Genomic DNA, 21,068 nt, shown 5'->3' on the forward strand with positions numbered 1-21,068 from the left:
TGCAAGGGTTGCATCTTTGTGTAAAAGCTATTATCAAGCTACAGATTCTGGTACACCACATTGGTAACTGGACTAAAGTAACAGCAAGCCAAGAAAAGAAAAAGCATGGCTAGAGCATAACTCTTAAGAGAGCTTCAAGTACAGACGAAAATTTTTACTTTCGTATGAAAAATTCTTTTTCAAGGGAAAAAAAAAAAAGCGCCTGATATGATCCCTTTTAGAAAGTATTGTTTGAAGGCTGGTATAAAGGTTATAAATTTATAATTAATATTGATTGCTTCCAGACAGTACTCCTCTGTTGCTCAGCCCCCTGCTAACCTTCATTGACTGAAAGAAGATGCTTATATTACAGCATTCCCTGATTTGCAAGATTGATCTCCTCTGTACTACAGTCAGCATTGATCCTGTACAGCACAAATTGTTTTTCGGATATATGCATTCCATAGCACTTTTACATAAAATACCAGTTATTTAAATTTCTTGCAAAGCAATCTGGTCATAACATTACTGGTCTACTTGTACTGTACTCGCATTGTAGAGCCTTTTGAGGCAATGCCTATTCACAAACATACTTTGATGCTTTTTCCTAAATTATGCTGTGCTCATTCTGAATATAAATAAATCATATATGTATATATATGTTCATATACTCACACAAGCATGTAACAAGTCTGCACTACCTGCTGCATATGAAGAATTAACAGTTTAAGTTGCTTTCACATCCAAAAAGCTGTATTAAAGGTTATGCTATCTTTATATCAATGTCAGCTTGGATAGTACATACAAGAAGTAGTAATTAAATTAATTCCAGATGAACTTGAGGTAAACACCTTAAAAAAATCAGTTTGATAAGAAAAAAGAAAAACAAAACAAAATGGACCCTTACTGGAATATTTTCTTCTGAAGCCAGTTATATTTGACTAAAATACTTACAATTAAAGCATTTATTTATACTAGTAGCTCCATCTTAAAATTCCTTCTCAAAAAACAAAGTTAAAAAAGGAGAATAACTTCACTGTCTAGAACCTTGGAACAATAGGAAAGTAAGCTGTACTAGATTTTTTTTTCAATTGTGAACTGCTTACGTTTTTGCAGCAAAATCCTGTCTTCTAAGAGTTCACAGCTTCAGCAGAATTTAATGAAATAAATTTCTCCCATTTCAACTGATAATTCCCAACAAACAGCAAAAATATGCAGAAACCTAGTACAGGATCAAGTATTTAAAATTTAAGAAAATTTTTATGCCAGTAACTTTAATAGGGTAGGGTTGGTGGGTTTTTTTGGTGCTTTGTATTGAGAGGAAATGCTGCTGAAAGGAAAAAGTTTCAAAAGTTTGTTGATTTTTTTTCAGCAAAATGAAGGTTTTTAAAATGGGAATTTCATGTAGTTTCCTAAAATGGCTCTGCTTAGCCATTAACGTAATTTATATTTAGCACAAGACCACAAACAGACAGATTGCTAGACTAGACTGTTTCAGGGAAGAGCAAACCACTGTGCCTCTTTACTCGTGATGTTGCTAAAATAAAAAGCATGGCAGTAACATTGGAAATGAACACAAAATTGAGAAATATGACATTTAAAAAATGCTGGTTGAACAAACTGCAATTGGAAACCTGAGAAGAGATCCAACCCACTCTCAAGTAAACAATCAGAAGAACCATCCTTACCTAGGCTGAAGAGTGTTCAGAGTAGGACCAAACATGCACTCAAATAGATCACTACAATTCTGAAGTTTAGTTTGCCTATACAAATCAAACCTTCACCAAAAACCCCAAACTTCAACCTGTCTGCACACAGGGGCACACAAAATAGCCTCTTCTCTTTATCCATCCCCTTGAAAAATCCACTGCTTTGTACCTTCTACTCCAGCCAAGAGCTGGCAGGAGGCACCTGCTTGCTGCTTTGCGGAACACAGGCCATTACTTTCAACATATTTTGATTTCACCAGCTAGGGCTGTTTAAGTGTCCTAGACAGCGTAACACATTTTGCAACATGCTACTATGGCCAGAACACTAACTAAAAAGCAACAGTTTTTAACGGAAGATTCAAATATGTCTAGACAGCAACCTCATTATAGTAATTTCTGCAGAACACTTCTTAGCCCAACCCTGAACTCTGGTCATTCATACTGAAACCATACCAAACAGAAGGAAACACCAGCACTGACTCTTTCAACCAAGGATAGAGAGAGTGAAAATTAAGCATCTGCCTCGCTGATAGCCCTTTAGCTTCCTCCCTCTCTTCTACTAGTTTGGCAAAGGGAAATGGGCGAGTACTTCAGGTTCATGTTCCTGTTCGATGGCATCAGTTCCAGCATATACCCCTGAAGTAATGGCCTTGGACCAAGTTCTCCGGGGTGTACCACTTGCTCATGGGAAGAGAACGTTGCCTTTGACTAGCACAAAGCCATCCAACAGTGCGAATTTGACAAGTAGCTCAGTGCTCCTAAACTTACAAAGCTTCACACAATCATTTATTTTTACAACAGTCTTTAACTGGGGATAAGGTCTTTCTTCATGTGTATCATTAAACATTTACTGTCTCAGCATTCCAACATTTTTGTAAAAGCGAAAGCCATTGGAACACGTTATTAATTTTGAGGGCATTAATTAAAAACGTTCACTGACTTCAAATGTATCTTTGAAACAAAAGGATCCTGAACAGTGAGGCAGGATCTGCAGGATCTGATGTGACCATGCTACTTAAGCTGATAGAAAAACACAAAAGCATCTTGTATTCAAAACTGAAACTACGTTAAAAAAGGGACAGAATGCAGCTCAACCCAGACACTTAAGCTTCAATAAAAATTCCTAAACCCACTCACACCCTATTTACATTACAGGAGTTCTGTAATTGCACAAAAATACATCACCTCTGGAAATTCAAGCACAACCTACCAACCACTACAGATTCTGTCCTTACATGCAAAGAATATGTTTATTAAAATAAGGATCTGTTGTACTAATGAAGTCATCTATGGAAGCACACTATGTGATGAAAGGAAGGCAAACAAACCTGACAGCAGTCTGAGCAGGGTTTTTGATGGTGGTGGGGGTTTTCGAGTTTTTGTTTTATTGGTTGGTTGAGGGTTTCTAGGATACTTAAAAATGAAAATTAGTATAGCAATTATTCCTAAATTGTTACTGCACTTGCTATTTCTTTCCCCTTCAAAATATCACCACTATAATATCCACATACAAGTAATTTTAACTGTTTTCAACAACCTTCACTGATCACTCCTAGGCACGGATATACCACTTCGTTTTAGAAGTCTACAGAGAGACTTAGAATAGGGAATATTTCCTACACAGAAAGCTGTATAAATACAGAACTGAATCTGATCATTTTCATATGCTGACAGGCTTTGGATGGATAAATGTTTCCAAAGAGCTGGCGCCTCTCTTTTGGGTAGGAGTGGGTGGAATATTGCAGGATTCCCCTTCCCTCCCCCACTGAAGCTGAATCTGGTCTCTATTAAAGGCATTTCAGATGTAATTCTAGTGTCTGAAATATCCCGATTTCATACAGCGTTGCAATTCCTAAAACAATCGTTAACACTGATGAGATCCTGTGCCAGGTCTGGCAGTTCCGAGTGTTACTGCCCATGCCAAGCTTAGCTTAGAAAAGAAAAATTGTAAGTTTTAGTAACAATGAAAGGTGTATAGATATATTTAAAAGATTATACTGAGGGCAACATACATACATAAAAATTCACTTAGCACACTTAGAACCCACCTTTTTTAGCTGCCCCACAAAAACCTTCAAGTACCACCTCTGTAGTGCAACCAAAGATACTATCTGACTTTTGAAATTACACAAACAGTACATAGTGCAGTCTGAACTAACATTTTTATACCTGTCAGCAATGCAATCGTCAGAAGGGTACAACTGACAAATTGTATTTCCAAGCTGACTGAGCACATAAGCACTGGAAAATTCAATAAAAGCCATAAATATGACAAACACGGGAACGCACATTTATGTATTACTTTCTATTGAAAATTCTGTATGATGATCATGAGCACCTTACGTACGTGCTTACTGATTAAAGTTCATTTGAATCTGCCAGAAACCTGCATTAGAATACAACTGCAGCGAAAGTCAGAGAAACAATGAATAGTTTGGAAATTGGATTCCTCCTTTGGAATGCACTGCAAGTCTGTCTCCGCTCTCTCATCTGCCCCACCCAAAAGATCCTGATTTTTATGCGGTCCTAAGAGCCAGAGTGCAAAATCTCATCTGTAATCATTCCAGATAAGTGGCCAGGACATCTTTCCCCAAACACACAAATGAAAACTGAAATGTAAAAATCTGTTATAGAACTACAAGTAATTGAGGCAAAGATCTCCTGGGTATACACAGTAAACATGCACAGTAAAATAAAACCTAGATTATGTATAACATTGTATTGCAATCATTAAAAACTTGTATTTGACATCACACAAATCTGAAGAACATTTTGACAATGTTTTTCATTCTGCTTAAGCACAGTTCAGGTCAGTAATTTTTCCTTTCTTCCTTTCTGTAGGTGATCTACACCAATGCTTTAGAGCAAAACCAGGGACTGGCAACTAATAAGGACATCATTTCACAACAACTGCCTTCTGCCTTATTAAAAGCAAGAGCCTTTTCAGAAGTTACTGAATCCAGCTCCTGCAGCTGGCCAGGGATGTTATTTTTTGTGTCTCAGCGTCACAAGTTTTGATGTCAGATGCTTGCTATTACCTCAATGTCACCGTTAATTGAAAGAGTTTTTGCACATCCCAGCTGCAAATAAGACTTTTCTACAATTGGAGGAAAGAGCAAGTCTCACAGAACTCCAGAATTTCAGGAAGCCTCATTCTTTTTAAACTTTCAGCATTTCCAGTAATCACACGGCTTCTTCTGTAGTTAACAGGAGTGGGGAAGACGGGCACAGTAAAGGAAAATATATCAAGAAAAGCTTGAAGTAAACTGAGGTCAAGGACATAAGGCCGGGCTTGTATTTCTTACTGTGTTGTTAAGGCAGGCTGTCACAGATCTTCACGAACAGCTTTAAGTTAATTCTATGTTCCTCTTAATCTGAATTTACAGTTCCAGCTATACTGTGAGAGACAGAATGGTTCAGGTCATCTAGCTGTTGCTCCAAGGACCCAGTGATAGTGAGGCCTCCAAGGCAAGGATTTTACCTTTGCTACAGCTCACGTCTGCCCTGGCTACATCAGTGTTTGCTGGTGTGCATCTTCTCAAAGTGAGAGATACCACTCTCCACATCTGCCTTTCCCCTCTCACTCTCATGCTCAGCGTCTTCCAGTTGTACTTGGAAGAGAAGAAAATCATCTGTCTAATCATCTCTATTACAGGTAAGGATGCCAGAAGAAAAAATACCTTAGCAATAACGACGCTCAAGTTGTCTAAAAACCCCGAGAAGCGGCAGATTGATCCCATTGGATTATCGTAAAGTCAGGCTGCGCTGATAAAGCAGGAAGAAAGCGAAAGAAATTCAAAGCGTTTGTGTTTTCTCCCTATTCTCTGCCTGACCTACAGCCTGCCTTAACTTGCCAACTCTCCTTACGTATTACTTGTCCTCTTACAGCTCTTGCATCTGACATCTCAGAGCAGCTGGTTTCCATTCCCTTTTCTGGCTCCTCTTTTCTTGATCCCAGTAATTTCTGCTCTCATCAAGAAAGAACAAGATTCAAGACTGCGGGGCCCTAAAGAAGCAAAGAACAAGACAGGAGGAACTATGCCAGTGAAAGACAGAAGAGTAAGACTCCCCATGTGTAAGGAAAAGGTGGGAGGAAAATAAAATCAGCCTGTACAAGAAAGCAGACTGTGGCATCTGATTAAATTCACTGGTAATGTTTCCCACAACACAGGACAGAGCGAGCTACAAATTTATGTACCCGCAGCTCCTGAAGCCTTTCCTGTGTTCACGAGAAATGCAAGGGGCAAAAAGATTCCTCTTCCTTGCTATTAAAGTATCAGTTGAGACAGGTATGGGAGCTCTGTGAACAAATGTATCCTTACAGCTTAAGTACCACAGAAAAGGCCATCTACAGAAAGGAAGAAAGGGTAAAATCAGAGAATTCTTATCCAAACTTCAAAAACTTCATTTTACAAGAGTTAAAACCAATGCATTTTGCAATTTTTATATGACAACATCAGACAGCAAACAGAAAATACACAACATTGTACAAACAGACAAATAAATGGAAACAATCTAAAGTTTTGGGAAAGTACTAACCAGTTACTGACAGCAGCTGTGAAACCCTCACCTCCATTTCCTCCCGATGAGACCTGTCTCTATCCTCGAATTCGCGAGTTCTTCGCCGAGCTTCTTCAAAGGCTTGTTGTGCCAATGCATCCTCCTGCTACCAAACCAGATGACACAGAGTGACACAAAAGGCTACCCTGGCTTCTACCAGAGCACATTTCTTTAGAATATTAGGGATCATTTGGCAGCAAGACAAGCACGTCCTACAGAATCTGCTAGACAACAGACAAGTTCCAGCAAATGCCAACATAGGTTAATGAAATAATACTCACCTGCTGTAGAGATAACCAAAGCTGCAGTGCAGCTACTGCTAAAATACACTTTCAAAGGAGAACTGCCTTTCCAAAGTAGTTTAAAATGCTGCTGTTCTTTTAAAAGCTAGGAATTCTGAAAAGTTATATGAAAAAGGCAATACACTTTTTCCTCTTTATAAAAGCAATTTTGAAGACAGCATTCACAGGTATATCTAGATAAGAGTTCACTAGCATCATTATATAAACAATGGTAATTTAATTCTCTTCCATTTAAAAATGTGTTATCTAAGTTACAAATCAAATACATCCTCCATTTTATCAAAAGCTGCTAAAAGTTCATCAGTATGAACATTCGTAATCCTTACATATAATTTCAATTATTTAAGCTCAGATGCATAAGAAAGTTCAAAGCAGAAGTGATTTCTCCACTAATTTGTACACACTCCCATAAATTGCAGAAGAAACCTACAGCTTTTCAACAGCCCCTTGTTTATTTTCAATAGCGGCTTATACACAGGAATAGATGTAATTAATGTTAAAAAAAAATTTAAAACTCCTTCAAACCGTATTTTCTATTAGAACATGTTTTAAATAAAGCATTATTAATACATAAGCCATTATAAATCGGGTTACAAACTATTTCTCTTAGAGGCCTTTTAGCACATATTTTGCTCAGGATGGAAACAGATGGCTGTTACCCACCAGAATTTTAAAATGTTCAGAATGGAGAACTCTAAAGAGCTTCCACAAAACAGTAAGGAATAAACTGTTTTGGTTCTCCCACCTCGTAACTCCTCAGCTATAATTACTAACTCTGCTTATAATTAAAACACAAATGTTATTTCCAAGTTGATAGTTTCAGTTAAAAAAATAAATCCTAACCTTGACTGTTAGAGGACACAAACGTGCCGAGAGCCCAACTAAATTTTAATATGCCAAGGGATTAAATGCATGAATTTTTTAATTTAAGATAAAGCATCCCCAGCCTGAGAGAATGTTAAATTGCTTTTTTTGCCGATGGCAGAACTGTGCACCCTGAAGCTACATTGTGAAGTGATGTGAATGAGTGCCCCTCGTGGCCTAACACAGTTAAATACAAACATCATCAGTCACTAACTCCACAGAGCTGGGTCCCCAGAAAGCCATGTTGGAAAGGCAATGTTTAAAGCTGCCAATAAGGTAACATTTTAACACTATGTACTATTTTTAAGAGTAGAATTTGGGTCTTTACAGCTATCTTAATGTTCATCCAATGTATAGCAACCAAGGTCAGACAGGGGGAAAGTAGTTTATCCTTAATAATGCAGAAGGATAGAGACGAAATAGATAAGCTTGTCTCCCAGATGACTACAGAAAAGCTGCCTTATTTCTAATTTACAAAAGCTATGAATGTCTTTCCTAGTCTGTTTGGTTTTTTAAAACAGACTTAAATGAAAGCAGATTTCTTTTTAATAACAATTTTTGCATTTTACCGTCATTTAAAGTGGTCATGAAATAAAAGGCTAACATGCAGCCTCAACCAGAATATTTTAAAGAAATGGTCATAACCAAAAGAAACTGAATCAGAAATTCATAGGAAAAAAAATCAGCATGTTGACATCCAGAAGGAACACATGTTGACAGCTGAAACACTGGTTTACTAACGTTTGAGAAAGGGAAAAAAACCGCAAACATCAGAACTTATCTTTTTAAGTGACAACCAAAAAAAAATAATTCTGCTCTACTCCTGGTGATGCTTTACAACAGAAATCAAGAAACATCACAGGATCTTGTAGAGCAAGAGTTTAAGAAACTTTCTTTTCAAATGTCGCTCAAATCTAGTAATGACTAGTGAAGTTGGCTGTATGAGAGCCAATCCTTTATCCAGTCTAGTTTTAATCAATAAAAATGTTCCTGGTATGAAACTACTAAGAAAAAGAAGAGTAAGCAAAACGTGAGCCATATCAGAACAGAACAAAAGAAATCCTCCAACCCAGAAAGACAAAAAACAGAGAGAAACTTAAACACACCCTGGCAGGAAAAGACTTGGTGAGAACAACCATTTATAACTACCGAATCTACACAGCAAGAATGCTCTATTACGGAAGAGATACAAAAGGACTGAAGATAGAAACAGTGTTTTAATGACACTCAAGACAAATACCAAATCCAGGGAAATTTCAGTCCCAAATGGGGACGATATTCAAGCATGTACACAGAGCTGTGTGTTAGTCCACTGAAGTCTGAACAAGCAGCTCAATCGGGGTCTCCAGTGACAAAAAAAGTAAGACATTAATGGCCTGTGAATTAAATAGAACACTAGCTTAAAAGTTACAATTAAAGTACTTTTTTATGCATGTGGCTTTTCTTCTTATAATATTTTTTGACCTGGTGAAGGACAGTATAATTTCAAAAATGTGGCAGCAAAGAAAAATTTTATCTGATCCCAGTATTAGTGAGAAGTGGTAAGAGACGGGAAAATGCAAAAGCATCACATTTGTGTATGGCAAGCCTTCCAGACAACAGGATTAAGGGGTGAGGACGGGGTATGCATGAATGCCCACAGGACCTGGTACTACAGAAGACAGTGGGCACCCCAGGTGCTACACCGCATGTATGAGGCACTTAAACCCATCCTGATGTCAATGTTATTTTGGGATCAAAATCAGCAGTTAGGTCAACTGCCACTAGCAATATTAAAACAGTTTTACAAAAGGAAGCAAAATGACAGATACAGGAAGAAGGAAACTGAAGGATGTAAGAGATTACCCAAGTGTTTACAATGCTAACAAACGCAAGGGTGCAGCCACTTCTCTGTGTCTGTATAGTGCCTTATGACACCAGGAACTCTTAGGTGCTGCTACTGTAGCAAGTAAGATGGCAAATCATCTCCTCGTAATCATTGAGAAGCACAAACTGAGAACAAATTACACACCTGTAACTGGGTGCAAACATATCTCTGTAGATCCACCCTGTGCAGCACCTCCAGCTCAGCACCCTGTACTCAAAACTCAAAAAAGCTCTGACACCTGAGAGCATGCATACATCCCCTCACAAAAAAGTAAGAATAAATCACATTCCCAGTGCACAAACACTTTCTGAAGGCAACAAAAAGGAATTCTTAAGTGTAGGTAAGACGGCATATACTCATCGGGGAAATTAAAATAATCCAAGAACATCCAAAAACATTTATCGGAAAATTAAAGAGAAAAACTGAACCCATGGGCCACCTGACCACCCTCCTTTTTAGAAGGGTGCCCACTTTTTTCAGGAACTATCCAGTTTTGGAAAAAGAGTGACACTATCTCCTTGTGAGCACACGTTCAACTCAGTTTCCTCTTGGTTCAGAAGTCATGTGACAGTGTTGTGTATCAAACCTAATAGTCATAGATCAAGAACCTTGGGATTTATCTTGCATAGTCCCCAGGGGTCTACATTTGACCTTGCTGTGTAAGCCGTTACAGCCTAAAGGCTTTCCAATCAATGGAGCCTGCAGCGGTTACTCTCTTTCCAGAGAACGCAGGGCTGCAACAGGAACGTGGCTAGCTCAAAACGCCACCACCCAGCTTTGGAAGAAGTGAATGCCACAGTAAACAGTAGCATTCAAGTAAAAGCTTGGTTCTGCGGCTTTCCTGTGGATTAACAAAAGGTGGCAGGACTATTCTCAGAATAGCATACCCTCTCTTTCAAGGCATCCTGAAGAAAGCATGCAAGGCTGTGTGTCAAAACAGCGTCTTTGAAATAGCCAAAGTATTTCTATTTAATCCAGAACACAGTCACAATAACATGATCTCATTAATGTGCAAAATGGTTTCTTAAGTTGGGGAGAGGAGGCAAGGTACCACAACACTTGCAATTCTACGCATCTCCATGTAAATAAAACACCCTTGCATTCAGAGGCACTTTGGACCATGCCTTCATATAGTTCCAAAATTTCTGAATTATCAAAATGAAAAAATGGTTCACCACAAAATACAGATTGTAAGTCATAACTGTGGTAACTGATACTACATCCAATTTGCTGTCCACTGCAGCGACAGGTGATCTGTGTAGAAGCCCACACAAACCTGGTGCAGCAGGCCTGAACATCAGTTACTTAGCTTTGTTACCAAGCTACATCTCAAAAGCAAAGATCTGTCTCAAGACTGATTAAATTAAGGAACCCTACAGTGGTGTAAGTGAACCTTATGTATGTGATATGCACTTAAAAAGTAATTTCCTCTGTGTTTACTTTGTTCTTGTGCGTGTCTAAAGATGCAGCTGCTAGACAGTCACTTTGACGGTAGGAAGTAAGCAGAGGAAGCAGGTTCTCGAAAGCTGCCATACCTTAACAGAGCAGAGTGTCTACCCCCTGTCAGAGAACAAATGGAAACCCCTATTCATTCTCCCCACCTCAATGTAATAAAACAAAAAGCTACTTAAAAAACCCAACCAGCCTAAACAGCTAAAAGACTTACCAGTTAAACTGTTACAATTTACAGACATAGCTTTTCAAATACTTTCAGATTTACTACTCTGTAGCATAGCAACAGTGCTAAATCACCCACAAAGTTGTAAACTACAGATGATTCCTGCCCCTAATTAAAACACTAGTTCAGCTACAACCACACATTTCTGTACATTTTCTTTGAATTTGTACTCAAAGTGAAGGCAGAAAACAAGCAAGTGATTGCTACCTGACTGCCTGTTTCCTTCCGGAAGAACAAACATCTAAGGCACAGTAGCGATGGGCAGACTGTCTTCTTACCTGTGCTCTCTCTTCATCAAATTCCAGGCAGCCCATACCATCCAGTCTCTGCAGATCTATCCAGCCTTTCCAGATTACACAAACACCATTGAGAATCATAGGTGCCTTCAAGTACACCTGAAATAAAAGCATAACACATGCTACCGATTTGAAAGCATTTACACACATGCCTGCACAATGAAAATACTGATGCAGGAAGCTTCTGTATGTATTCTTAGAAGAACATCCAAACCAGCTGGTAACACGAGACTCCACTTAACAGCTTCTCCTGCCTCCTTTCCAAGAACTCATTTTAATCAAGTGAGTGCGGTAACTTTTGCCTACTGTACTGGGTGGAATAAATTTAAGCTGTGTTCTCATTTTATAAACTGGCGTGCACCAGGATTTGGTTAGAATTCTGTTACTGCTTTCAGTTAAAGTAACTGTTTTTCTTGTCAGCTTACCTTCGTGTCACAAAGAAAGTGGCATGCTGCCAGACAGGGAGGATCCCTTACAGCACATTTAAATGGTTAAACGAACACATGCTTCCCTACTTCCAAGAAGCACTGTACCTCACCCCAATACACGAGCTCTTTCAAGAAAGAACAAGCACTGGTTTCAGTCCTCAAATTCACAAATTAGTCCGTTTAGTTAAATACACCATACATACACACTGTGCTAAAAATAAGAAAGTCTTCCTGTGTCTATTCTAGCATTTGTGAAAGGCTTTTCAAAGGAAGCAACACCAGATGATCAAAACCCATCTACAGCATCAAGGTGCACAGTGCCTTAAGCTGCAGCAAGGAATAATGCATGAGCTTAAGGCCCTACATCTAGATAACGGCAGATGATAACAGTGATTTAAAGCAGAAGTATTTCCCCTTCTGAAGACCAGAGATTAATGTCCACACAGGAAATTTAAAAAGAAGAAAAAACAACACTAAATGAGTTTGACACCTTAGATTTAATGACACCAGCCTTTAAAAAAAAAAAACCAACCAAAAAGCCACACCCACCACACCACAGCAAAACCACCTATATTATAAGGTAGGTGGTGGTGGTTTAAAAAAATAAAATAATCAACCTTCAGCAGTTATTTCAGACTACTTGTCAAGTCAAAACCTCTCACGGACCAGAAGTCTGTCTATGTTGAATTGCCAAAGAGGCAAACCTTGCACCCAGGTCTGTGCCCACTGCAGATTTAAAGACTGCCAAGACATTCAAAATCCTGTTGAGTCTTTTCAGTCTTCAGGAGCGGCCCAGCTAGGTAGGGGAATTTTCACACTGTGCCTCCTCTAATAGTTCTAAATTCATCCTCTGGCAAATCCTCATCAAAGTACAATTGATGTTCAGCACTATAGTGAGTTTCAAAGCACCCCAACTGTGCCTACTTGCTCAATTCCACACTTACCAGCTAAGGTCATCCAAGCCGAAAAAGAGAAGGCTTAGAGAAAGAGGAGGTATAGAAGGAAAGTAAGACTTCCTTCTGCAAAAGCTGTCCTGGTAAAATTAAGCGCTGAACAAGATCAAAGGCAATCCATGAGTGGAAGAAAGGGGACAAATAACATGAAACCAATTGACAAACAAGTAATGTTATTTGCCCAAGAAAATACACATTTGATCTCTCAGCTTGATTTTTACAGCTTAGCACACTTCAGTATCAAGTGGCATACTCTGTAAGTTTTAATAAGCACAATAAGCAGTAGCTTGGTAATGAAGAAATAACAGCTAGTTCAAGCCTATCTTCTTTGCATCATCTCTCCTACCGCACGGTCTGCACTAAGAGCACAGACTGGTTTTCTGTCCTTGAGTTCACAGCCCAGCTATGCAAGTCATCACACCTATGTCTTCCGTGATGACAGCACACTATGCACAGTGCCGATCTAACGGCCTTTGCGAGCAGAGGTGTCAGAACCAGCATGAGTAAGACACGGACTACCAGGAAACCACCTCCCACAGCACTCATTTCAAGATTAATCATTTCAAACACACAAAATACAACATTACTCTCTTTCAGCACAGTCTTCACTCATTCATCGCACAAGAAATAAACGAAGTACGCACCATCAATTTAACAGACGTGCTTAATTATTTAGAAGTGAAAGACAGTTAAAGAGGCTATTAGAATCAAAAGCCATTCTCTTCTAAGAATGCAGAATAATTCAAAGGGGGTGGGGGGGGAAGCAGCATAATCTAACTACAGGTCTGTAAAGACAAAACAGTCTGTACTCCAACGCTAGTTACTTTTTGCAGAAGGCAAGTGAGCATTTTGCTCATCATCTTTTGGGGTCTGCCTTCCACCTAGCCTCCTCTATCCTCCTGGCCCACAACAAAAGCCTGAGACATTGAAAGTTACACAGGACTTCCCAGAGATGACAAGATCTAGCTTTTCAAGTTGTCCAGGAGGAGAGTATATTTTGTTTGTTTCTTTGACAGGGAATATTACGCTGCCTCTAACTGCCTCATCTCCAGGGCTGTCCAGTTGCCTTGGTCACTGCGGCTGCTAGCGCATGAGATTCACCCAGTGCAAACGTTAGGCAGCTCAATGTAGCTGCTCAGGGCTCAGTACTTCAAATGCAACGCGCCTTGCGCATCACCTAGAAGCCTAAGCAGTGCTGGAAATGGTGTGAAAGTCTTCAGAAGTCAAAGGGGAAAAGGGAAACAAGTCGACAGAGCCGACGTCAGTACTGCTGCCTGCCCTGAGCACAGTGACCAACAGCTGAGCTGCTGACAAAGCAGCTTGTGAACCACTGGCACGCAGCCTGACCTTTCCAGATAAAGTGCTCTGCCCGTGCTCCCAAATCAGAGCCCTTAAAGCCTTACGTCGCTGGGTTCAGGAGGTCTTCAAAACTCTGATAATAAACATTTTTCACCTCTGAATGGATGAATTCCTTAGCAAGATATCAGAGTTTTGAAATTACTATATAATCATTCAAATTTAGTACGATTCATATTGAAAACACATGTGCTTATGCAGGAACTTTTCTCTCATTAAAACACACAATGAAGCATACTGGTGCTTTTTCCTTTATTTTAAAGAAAGGAATTTAGACTCCTTTCCCCCCCCCCCCCCTCTTTCTGGATAATGGAAACCACCTAAGACTGTAGCCAAAACCGTTTAACCACTTTATTTCCTTCTTTTCAGATAAAGCCATGCTGGTTCCCTTTAAATTTCCGAACTTAACAGAATTATTAATAAATTACTGCTCTTGTCTATGTGCAAATGATCTGTTACGGCACCTCAAAATCCAGCACAAAGTTTGTCTTTTTAAAACATTCCGAATTCTCTATTTTGAAAGTTGCCCTAAGACAGTCACAGTAAGAGGGCAAAGGCCACATTATTTTATAAAGATCCCAACTTCCCTCCTTAGTATTACTGAGCTACACAGTTAGATTAGAAGTAGACAAAAGGATGTCTTTGCTGGGATAAGTCTTGCAAGGGTTTGTTGCTAACTCCAGTTTAAACTGCATTTCTACAGTTTAGTGAATCTTCCCTGCACCTCCGAGCAACTTTCATAATAATATCTGGAAGTCAGTCTTATAAAACTCAGACACTTTGGTGAAAAGCACTAGAGAGCAGTAGGAAGATGGAGAGGTTGGAAGTCAGGCAACTGTAATTTCGTATTCAGTGGATGTATTTAACGCTACATAAAGAAACCCCATTACTGGGACGTACATGAGGAAAAGCTATACAGCCGTCTCCTTTCAGAGTACGGTCCATCCTATAAACGGTCGAGGTACAGCTTTTCTGACAGAGACAGCAGATGGTTGTGTAACTAAGTTAAGCATTATTATATATATGTTGAAGGAGGAGAATTAAATTCTCACTCATTTTGCACCCTCATTTTCCATACACTGGCACAGCCAAAGCTAATTAGTTAGATTTTGGGACCTAGGTAAACAGTCACATACTGACATTTGCAGTTTTTACTAGCTTATGCCAGCTGAATTTTTGTTCAGGTGACTGTTATACAAAAGTTTAATTTCACCTCAAACTACATCTTCCATTTCTAATTCCTACTACAAATGAAAGTAGCATTAGAATTTTTTAAACAAGAAAAGTCCATGTTACTTTTACATCAGAAACGGGCTTTAAGCGTTAGAACAAATACTCTGCTTGCTGACTGAACAACCAGGAAGAGTAAACACTCTTATCTCCTGGCAGATTATCTGGACGGAGGATGAACAGCACGATAAACACACATAAACTTGAGAAGGTGCTGCATGAATTATGTCAGGCTCCAAGTTGTTGAGCTGTGTTTGTGCCCTCTCAGCCTACCAGCAGGCTTTACCTCAAATACCTCCGTATCACACCCTCAATATATAGTGCATCCCACCTTCCTTTTTGTGCTCTTTTAACTAATCTGTTATTTCTTTTCATCTGCATTTACATGAGCAACCCTTTCCCCCAGCTCCAACTAATGGGGAGCTAACTTTATTATTAAAAATAGGCAGGGATGTGGCTCCTGTAACACCATTTGTTCATATTTTAAAAACCAAACTTGATTTGAATAGTGAAGCAGACAAGAGGACAATTCTCAATGACTTAAAAAAAAAAAGCTGCTTTACTTGAGCACAAGACACAAAACCTCAGTTTCACATCCTATTTTAGTCCTCTAGTAAATCCTTATCTCACAATGCCAGGGTATTTAACTGATGTGCTACAGATATGCTATCTGTACGCTCCATCCACACATCCTGCAGTTACAGAAAATGTTTCTTCTCCCTAAAGCAAGCAAGCCATTTCCTCCCCCAGAGATTGCACACAGCTCTCACCACCCACTGGCTAATGAATCAGCACGCTCACAACAGCCACTGCCACCGATGAGACCAACTCCACCCCCCCAGGAAACACCAGTCCCCAGTGAAGCGGTGCGTTCCCCGCCCCCCCCCCCCCCCCCCTTCTGTTTTCATTTTCCCAGCACACTGGGGCGATACACATTCTTTCAGAAGAGGCTCAGTTCTGACTCACCGTCTGCCTCACTGCACACACATCTGCCCATTCATAACTGCTCACACAAGCTGCCTCTCTCTTGGCTGGCCCACGGACGTCCGTCCATCCGTCCTGGTTTTGATGCCACTTTCCCTTGAATCATACCCCACTTTTAACTATTTAAAAACAGCAGCCTCCCCAGTGACTTCATATATGAAAAACAGACCACTAAGAAAGAAACAGCTGTAAACATTTACTCCAAGTAAGAAAGATGTTAAATCAGTTAAGGCTAAGCTCATCATTTCAGCTTAACACGTTCTATATACAGAGCCCAGTAAAAGAAGACTACCTATTCAAAACATTCGAATAGGAAATATGTATTCATCTGTTTCCTTTCACAGAAATCTTAAAGTAGTACATATAGGCTTTCATAATATTTAATGTGGTGGTCTTGCCATACAAACTTGGCATGACTGTCATGAAATGTAAAGTTGAGTTAGTCCCCCTCAAATACCAAGGCTCACTTCACACCATAATCAGAGACGGGTTGCTAGCCTGGGTTTCAAAGAGTGGGCAGAGCATGAGAGGGGAAGTAATCTAAGAAACCCACACACCAGAAAGAAAAAAAAAAACAAACCAAGCTTTTCTAAAACAGCTTTTCTTTTGCGACAGAACTTACACACTAAAATCCTCAGTTATCTGGAGGACAAAACAAAATAGTATCTTCATTAGTGTAACAACAACTTAAGGTACAGCAAAAGCTGACAACTCCGCACAAGGCTTCAGACTACACTTTCAGATACCGATAACTCATGTTTTAGAAGAAGCTAACAAAAAACAACCAAGTCATGGACAGAGTTGACAGCATTCCTCAGACTTTCTAAGTTCAATTCTGAAACAAAACTCTTGTAACAGTTTTAACTGGGAATGAAACAGTAAATAGGAACAGTTGAAGAGAATCCCATTTAGGAAGTCACTATGAGCAAATTAGACTTTTTAGTGGTTTTAATCTTAGAACAATAGACACATCACTACAAATCGTAAGAGCTCAAAAATCCAACAAATTTAGATCAATCCTTCTGTCTTCATGGCTCAAAGCACATTATTATTCTTCCTCTAAACACAAGAAAATGTTTTCTAAGTTATTTTGAAACCTACATCTTGAAACAGCTTCCACTATATGAAAATGAGGTTCTTAAAATCTAAACCTTACACTATTCTGTAAAAATGCAAAGGAAACGATACCTCCTGACAAAACAAGCCTTCCCTAAGTCGTACATGGATGAGCCAGCTGTGGCTTTCAAGATGAACAAAGCTTGAAGTGTCAACAGTGGCACCCATGTCCTGGCTGTACCATGCCACCACCAACAGGCCCTTGCTAGCTGATGAGTGCTGGGACAGGGCTGCCCAGGGACCCCAGGCTGGGCACAGAGGACCCCAGGGGGCCCGGCACCATCACTTCTCCACCCATGACCAGCTCCTGCAGCTCCTCCTTTTGGTGATGGCACAAAGACATTGCACTTGCAACTTTAGATTACGTAAATAATCAGAGAAGAAGCTAGTTAAGATCAGGAATGATCAAGCTTGCTGTAGTGCACAAAATAGTCTTTGGAAAAAGCCCTTTTCAGCTTTTCAGTTTCCGTTTTTCCTCTATGTTACCTACACATGCCATAACACCCACTCATAAAACACACACAAATAAGACAAAAAAACCAAACCACCCAGGCATTCGTTTTTACAGAACACAAGAATAATTTCTGGGAAGTTTAACATTCAAAATTAAATAGGGTTTCTCTATTTCATCATCTATGACACAGGTTGATTCCTCAAGCAAAACCAGAAATACTAACAAAACTGCTTACCAAGAGTCTGAATCTAGACTGTTATGCTTAAGAAAAAAAAAAAATATAAAAGGGAAGAACACTAAAGTTCTAAATGCAGTCTTTTGTACCACAACATTTTAAAATTACCAAAAGCAGTGAAAATACAAATTCACTAGCTGTGAGGAAAAAAATATCTAGAAGAAAAGAATTTGCTGAAGTATAAAATATCCTATGAATTGCTAACAGCCTGTACTAAAATTTGAATAGCAACAAGTAAATACCCGAGCATAGAGCTAATTAGTTTAACCATTATCTGCGTGGGTTTGTTGTATATAAGCAGTTAAAATTGTTAAGAGATTTTAAACACCTGTATTTTCCTCCTTTAGAGCAATATATCCCTGGTTCGTTCTACTTCTGTGTACTTCTGCTTAAAGTCTATTAATAAAGTTGGAGCTATGATTTAACTTCTCAGAAAGATTTAATTTAGTCAAAATACTGTACCCGACAGACTCAGGAGTCAGATGAATATATTTTTTTTTCTTTAATTTAAGTTTTAGACCCTTGGATGCATTTTCCCTTGTTCCGTGGAAACCTATACATTTGCAGGTCTATAGGTACATGATAATGTCAAAGGTGTTTCAAGCTGTATCTTGACTCATTAGCTTAAGGCATTTCACAGCAAAGAAAAAAAGTCTCCTAAAACTTCCAAAATAATTTCCATTCAAGAGCACCAACAACACACCCACCCAGCCCACCCCCATTTTAGCTCTCCAGTTATAGCAGAAGGTGATAGCATTCCCCTGGTGTATTCCCCGAGGAAAGGATGCACTCCACAACTAGAAAACCACCCCAGAAAACACTTGCCACAATTTCCAACTGCATAGCAAAACCTGATGGGTCTTTGGTTTTGTACTTTGGACAATTCTGAAGTATGCTTATGTAAGTCACCTGTTTTTATTAAAAATACCACTAAAGTTTCAGAAAACGCCCATCTCAATAAAACTCAGATACAACTCTATGTAGTCCTTGTATGGACTACCATTAAAAAAACATCTCTAAGTAGTATCAGAGCTGTGAGAAAACCTCTTTCAACATGCTTTCTCTATTATTGAAAACTACAGTGATGGCTTTTCTTTTGGTTTCTAAAACTTAAAAAAAAAAAATCTTCACTGAAGAGGCAGAATTTACAAGTCACTTAGAATATCTGGTATTTTTATGGTGTTTTGGTTGTTTATAGGGGTGTTTTTTCTGTGTAGTTAGCTCAACAATGTAATTATGACTCGTTTTCAAAAGCAGATCAATATTTCATTAAATTATGCAGGCTACTAATTCAGTTAACTAAAAAATAAGTCTGTAACTAAGAACAGATATGAAGCATTAAGGATGTCCGAACAAATGTGATTAAAATCTGCAGGGACTACGGCATTTTATTCCTGGATTAAGATCACTGGTCAGTACTTGGGCTTAGAAGCTAGCAGTGAAAAATACTAAAATGCTACTGCACAGAAATTATACTCATCACTTAATAACAAGTAGGGCTCCAGACACAGTTCATCATTCCAAAATACTGCAGTTGCTGCACTGAGCAGCAAACATACACTACACTCAACCAAAACCACCAAAAAAATCCCAATACAAAGCAAAAAGTAGACGGCTTCTGTTTTCACAGTGTCACTACAAAAAGGTCTAATGCATCCCAACATGACGTGTGTCTCATGCTCAGACTCACTCCATTTACCTTCAGAACAACAAGGCCAACCACACAGCTGGAACTAAGAACCAACAAGAATGCAATGAGCAGAGTACAAGGATAATCTGAAAGGCAAATACATGCTGGGGTTTTGCCCTGTGAAACCTTACAGGGTCTTTTATCAGTCCATCTTTACCACTAGATTCTACATGAGAAAGATGGCTGGATTTTAAATCTACTCTCCCCAAATGGCATGCATTAAAAACCAACAACAACAAAACCCAATCTTTCTTGCAACGTTTTAAAAGAATAATGTTTTTGCAGCAAAACACTGCTAGGACACTGCTGCTGGTTTGCTGCTTATACTCACAAAACCAGTTAACTAACAGGGACACACACTGTTTTCTGCCACGTTGACAGAATATATTTTCCAGACGGAAATTTCAAAATTGGTTGGGAAATCAGTTCTTTTCAAGCTTTCAGAAAATACCATAGGCAAAAAGCAGTTATAACTAGAAACTCCAGTAGAAGGTTAGAAAGAGAGGTTTATCTAAAATATATCATTTACACACCATGCTGCCTTTGTGCAAATAAATAGCCTATTAAACCTGTATTTTTGAACTGAAAATCTGAAATGTGTAATGCAAGTATACTCAACTAGAAGATACCCATTTTGACAACATGGGCAAGCAATTAATAAAAACCACCCAAGAACTGACCCAAACAGGAGAGGGGCAAGAAAAGTTGCCTCTTCCGCCTTTTGACTTTCATTATGTTCTTGAGCACTTCGACAGCCTCACCTTCCCCCTTAAGCAGGATTCAGGTTCTAGAAAAACTGCATGAATATTCAACATGTAATGCAGCATCAAGCCTTGAAATACTGCAAGTTAATGATTTTTCTTCTTTTGTATATCGTAACAACTATGTAGCTTTCATCATCCAATAAAACTTTGTAATTGTGTCATAATTATTCTGTAGAAAACTATCAGCTTCTGCAGAACATCATTAGCAATGGCTGAGAATTTTCTTCACCAGAGTAATTAGCACTTTCAGATACATGTTTAATACAGAGTTCTGCAAACAGCAAAATGCTAAAAAAAACCCACAGTTATAAAGACAGTTAATAATATAAATACAGCTTTGTGTAGCCAAAATGCAACAAGAATTCTCTCAGCACAAGACCAGGAAAGGACAGAACCAACACTATGACTCACAGGAGAGGAGAATGGATGTAAATCCTTAAGCACTATTTATTTTTATTCCCTATAAACCACCTACTGATTCATTTTCTTGAAGTTGAAAAAATTGATAGCTGACATGAGCCATTACTTCCTGAAAAGTCTGACTCTCAAGTTCTAGGTATCAGAAGAGAGCTTAAAAAAGTCTCACACTGCTTTGCTTTGTCA

The 21,068-nt window shown here is 39.0% G+C and overlaps 1 protein-coding gene across 3 annotated transcripts in view; it reads right to left on the reverse strand.

Annotated features, from left to right (window-relative positions):
- Nucleotides 1-21,068, reverse strand: part of CBFB (core-binding factor subunit beta) — a 42,907-nt gene that overhangs the window by 8,652 nt on the left and 13,187 nt on the right. Inside the window, exons 4-6 of one of the 3 annotated variants that reach the window (XM_040615372.1) lie at nucleotides 11,238-11,354; nucleotides 6,259-6,354; nucleotides 3,017-3,101 (exon numbers count right to left, since the gene is read on the reverse strand). In XM_040615372.1, coding sequence (XP_040471306.1) covers nucleotides 3,017-3,101; nucleotides 6,259-6,354; nucleotides 11,238-11,354 — 298 coding nt within the window. Of the gene's footprint in view, nucleotides 1-3,016; nucleotides 3,102-6,227; nucleotides 6,355-11,237; nucleotides 11,355-21,068 lie in introns of all 3 variants that reach the window. The other 2 variants (XM_040615373.1, XM_040615375.1) reach the window with 2 other exon arrangements.

This window comes from Falco naumanni, chromosome 15 (assembly GCF_017639655.2).
Source record: "Falco naumanni isolate bFalNau1 chromosome 15, bFalNau1.pat, whole genome shotgun sequence".
Classification (NCBI taxonomy): Eukaryota; Metazoa; Chordata; class Aves; order Falconiformes; family Falconidae; genus Falco; species Falco naumanni.